This window comes from Empidonax traillii, unplaced genomic scaffold (genome assembly GCF_003031625.1).
Source record: "Empidonax traillii isolate 1590-97213 ecotype Southwest subspecies unplaced genomic scaffold, ASM303162v1 scaffold2114:size46232, whole genome shotgun sequence".
NCBI classification, from domain to species: domain Eukaryota; kingdom Metazoa; phylum Chordata; class Aves; order Passeriformes; family Tyrannidae; genus Empidonax; species Empidonax traillii.
Genome location: NW_020957307.1, coordinates 18146 through 22653, shown reverse-complemented (window position 1 = coordinate 22653; position 4508 = coordinate 18146). Strand labels below are relative to the sequence as shown.

The following is a 4508-nucleotide window of genomic DNA, read 5'->3' as shown; positions in this document are numbered from 1 at the left end:
TGCTCCACGGGAAAGGATATTTGGAAGTGCGGGGCGACCTCTCCCCGAAGGCACGGGCTGATCCCGCTGTGCCAGGCGGGATGGGCATTCCACGGGCATTCTGGGGGTCGCTCTGGCTGGCGTAGCTTTGCCAGGTTAATTAACTCCCACCTCGCGCTCCCGCAGGTGGATTTTCCACCGCCTCTTCCCGGTCTCCAGGCAGGCCCGGCTGACGTCAGGGGAGGGGGGGGAACAGCCGCCCTCCTCCTGCTCCTTGGAGACCTTGGAGACCTTGGAGAGCGGCTGCTCCGCTCCCGGTGCCTGCCGGGGGGTGGGAGGGGGGGAGCAGCCCCTCCCCGCCCGGCTGGGCTTTGGGGTGACGGGAAAATCCTGCTGGGATTGACGGGAAAAGCCCCATCAGAGGTGACCCCTCGCCTGACGTGGAGTGGGGACATCCCTCCCCTGCCAGAACCCACCCCCGGGCAAGCAGGGACTTTGTTTTCCAGGGAGCTGCGAGACCCCGGGAGCCGTCGGCCCCTCCAAGGGGAAGGGGATCCCACCGTGGCTTCATCCCGTTTTATCCGTGGAAGTTTGGAAACGGCCGCAGCTCTTCCCAAGGCGCCTCTTCCCATCCTCACCCCCTTGGTCCACGCAGCATCCCGGGAAGGCTCCCCCTTCCTCGCGGGAGCAGGGAGAGGGGACTGCCAGTCCCGCGGTTATCCCGGGAGCCACTCACCGGTTTCTGGGAATCCTGATCCATGTTTTGACGTGGGGTAGGGGTAGTACAGAGAGCACAGTTCCGTGGGACAGCCGGGAATATCACCCAGCACCGAGGAAAAATGGGGAACCGCCAATCCTGGAGTTATCCTCGGAGCCACCCACGGGTTTCTGGGAAAGCTGATCCATGTTTTGAGTCCTTTTCCCTCTCGCTGGCGCAGGGAGAGACACTTGGAAGGGTGTGAAAAGCGACCCCCGGCTCTAAGGAAGGTGTTGGGGTGCCCTCCTAGTCCCCTCAGCAGCATTCCCGGCTGGACCAGCGGTGTATTCCCAAATAGTGAGGAGTGGGGGGGGATACTTGGAATTCCAGCCCCTCTGATTACACCCCACCCCCACAGCACCTCGGGGTGTCCCTCTGTCCGATTCCAGAGGGGGAAACTGAGGCGGAGGGGAGCTGGGGGGGGGGGGGTTGTGCCACGGCAGGAGAACAGCAGAGCAGCAATTCCCACCCTTGGAGAACCTCCATCCTGGGATGAGCAGCTGCCCCGGGGGAGGGACAGCACCTGTGCAGCCTCGGGATGGGGTTTTCCCTGCGGGATCTCCATGGCTTCCCTTTCCAGCTCCAGCAAAACAGCGAGTGCTTCGGGACTCCACAGAGGATTTCTTGGGGATTATTTTTCCCTGGATGGAGCCGATCCATGAGCCAGAGCACCAGCCCACTCCTGGGGGTCCCAGCTGGCTCCTCTTTGGAAGGGTTTGGGTTTGAATTTGCCCCACCTGGAAATGAAAACTCCTCCATTTTCCCCACCTTTCCCCCATTCCCAGCTCCCAGGACACCTCTGCATGGTGGAGGTGGGAGCTTTTCTATCCCAGCTCCCTGATCCCAGCGCTGGTGGCTCAGCCATCACCTTTATTCCCCCCCGGGCTCCCAGAGCGGGAGCTTGGATGGAGAACAGGCAGTGGGGGGTGGAGATGAGTTTTTCAGGATGGGTTTTCCGGGTGTTTTGCTGCAGCTGTGGGAGCGTAAGGACATTTTTTGGGGAGGCAGGAGCCACCTGTGTGTGTGTTTGAGGCGCCTGCTGCTGTTGCAGCTCTAAAGGGCTTGGGGTGTGTTTGGGATGTGTGACCCCAAAACCTCTGAAGGGTCGTGTTGGGAGAGTGTTTTTCCCTAAAAAGCAGCCCTGGAAGGGGGTCAGGACTCTGCAGATCCTGGGGGGGAAGTGTGTGTGTGTGGGTGTCCCTGTGCCCCCCCAGTGAGTGGCTTTGCTGTTCCTGTCTCTCTTCTGGGTTTTAATTTTCAATAACTAATCCCTGTTAGCCAAGTCAGGGATTGGGAAAAACTGCCTGGCCGAGGTGTCTGGCTCCTGGCAGGGCTGTCACCCACCTGGTGGGGGGGAACTTTGGGGGTGATGCCAAACCCTGTGCCCGTCACCAGTGGGTACCATGAGGGGAGGGACCGGGAGAGATGGGAAAGCTCTCCCAAACCCCACAGTAGCATTCTCCCATTTCTCTACCCCAAACCACCTCGTATTTTGCCCCTGTATTTTTTTGGGGGGGTGCAGGAGCAGAGGCACAGCACCACCTGGTGCTGCTGGGGCCGGGGGATCACCCAGCTGGAAAAGCTGGAGCAGCAAATCCCGGCAGGATTCTCAGCAGGGAAAGGAGAGGGGCAGGAGCTCGGCAGCTGCAAATGTCACCTCGTGGTGGGAGGGCTTGGGGGGGACAATCAGGGCTGGGGTGAGAGGGTAAAAAGGAGCCAAGAGGGGTGGTGGTTTCAGCCTTGGTGATGAGGAGCAGTGGGAGGAAGGAGGGAGGAGGGAAGTTTGGGTGTAAGAGAGGGGAGTGTGTTCTTTGGGGGATCTTTGGGGGGTCCCTTGGCATCGAGTCTGGATGTGAGAGGAGAGTGTGGCCTGTGGGGGATGTTTGGGGGGTCCTTTGGCACTGGATGTAAGAGGGGAGTGTGTCCTTTGGGGGGGTGACTGGAAAGGTCCTTTGGAACCAAGTTTGGGTGTGAGAGAGGGGAGTGTGTTCTTTGGGGGAAGATTGGGGGTCCCTTGGCACTGGGTTTAAGAGGAGAAAATGTCTTTTGGGGGGATACTTGGGGGTCCCTCTGGGTGTCTGGGTGTAAGGGAAGTGTATCTTTGGGAGATGTTTGGGGGGTCCCTAAACCCCTTGGTTTAAGAGGGAGGCGTGTCTTTTAGGGGATGTTTGGGGGGGTCCCTTTGCACTTGGGGCCGGGAACACCAGCAGGGAACGTGTCCCATGAGCTCTGGGCAGTGCTGGGAGCGCGTGGGGTTGGTGTGGGTGGGTGGGAGACGCGATGTCTGTCCCCTCTGTCCCCCCCCACCCCCTCACATACCAGGGCTCATCCAGGGGATCCCAGGGGGTTTTTTCCTTCTTTTCCAGAGCAAGCTGGTGAAGTACTTCAGCAGGCAGCTGTCCTGCAAGAGGAAGGTGGCCCTGCAGGAGCGCAATGCCAAGCTGGAGGGCTTCCCCCAGCTCCTGCACTGGTTCCGCATCGTCGACATCCGCAAGGAGGTCATGGAGGTACGTCTGGAATTCCCTCCGTGGGCCTTGTGGCGGATCTAGGGTCCTGACCCTCTCCAGGGGCGTTTTTTCCAGGAGTTTGTGGATCCTGATCCTCTCCAGGGGTGTTTTTCCCAGGAGTTTGTGGATCCTGAGCATCCTCAGGAGTGGTTTTTCCCAGGGGTTTGTGGATCCTGAGCCTCTCAAGCATGGTTTTCCCAGGGATTTGTGGATCCTGACTGTCCCCATGGGTGTAACTCCCAGGGATTTGGGGGTCCTGACCCTTTCCAGAAGGGTTTTTCTCTGGGGGTTATGAATCCTGACCCTCTCTGGGGGTGTTTTTCCCAGGAGTTTGCGGATTCTGACCCTCTCTAGGGTTGTTTTTTCAGGGGTTTCTGAGTCCTGACCCTCTCCAGGAGTGTTTTTGCCAGGGGTCTGTGGGCCCTGACCCTGAAGCTGCCAGTCCCTGTGTGTTCCCAGGGCAGGGCTGGATTTTCCTGCTGCCCCCAAAATGTCCTGGTGCTGAGCCGGGTCTGGATACACCTGAAACTGCAAAAACTTGGGATGAAGCTGAGGCTGCAGCTGTCCCTCCTGGTTGTGTTGGAGATTGAGATGGAACACGAGGAATTTTGGGAGTGTGGCCCGAAGCCAGTGGGTTCTCCCGGGTGTGCCCCGAGTCTGGAGGTGGATTATTCCCGTTTCCTCACTCCTGCCCCATTCCCACCTCAGGAAATCGCCCCGGGGCAGCTGAGCCTGGAGGAGCTGCTGGACATGACGGATGACCAGGTCTGTGCCACCGTGGAGAAGTTTGGGGCCAACAGCGAGGAGTGTGCCCGCCTGAACGCCTCCCTGTCCTGCCTCCGCAGCGTCCACAAGTCTGGTGAGTTGACTCCAGTGGGATTGGGCTGGATCCAATGGGATGATGTTCAACGAGGCCAAGTGCCCTTTGGCCACAGGTTGGGGCAGAGAAAGGGCCCTGGGGGTGCTGGTGACAGCAGCTGAACGTGAGCCCAGGGGTGCCCAGGGGGCTTTCTTGGCATCATTCCATGGCATCCGGGCCTGGATCAGGAACGGTGTGGCAGCAGGAGCAGGGCAGGGATTGTCCCCCATGCTGGGCACTGCTGAGCCCACACCTTGAGGGCTGTGCCCAGGTCTGGGCCCCTCAGATAAGAGAGACTGAGGGGCTGGAGCGTGTGCAGGGAAGGGAACGGAGCTGGGAAGGGGCTGGAGCAGCAGGAGCGGCTGAGGGAGCTGGGGGGGCTCAGCCTGGAGAAAAGGAGGCTCAG

General features: G+C 60.0%; 1 protein-coding gene across 1 annotated transcript in view; it reads left to right on the top strand.

Moving 5' to 3' along the window:
* Nucleotides 1-804: 804 nt before the first annotated feature.
* Nucleotides 805-4508, top strand: part of LOC114071576 (kinase suppressor of Ras 2-like) — a 12613-nt gene continuing 8909 nt past the window's right edge. Inside the window, exons 1-3 of the mRNA XM_027909422.1 lie at nt 805-863; nt 3103-3243; nt 3952-4102. Of these exons, the coding sequence (XP_027765223.1) occupies nt 819-863; nt 3103-3243; nt 3952-4102 (337 nt within the window). The 5' untranslated portion in view covers nt 805-818. The remainder of the gene's footprint in view (nt 864-3102; nt 3244-3951; nt 4103-4508) is intronic.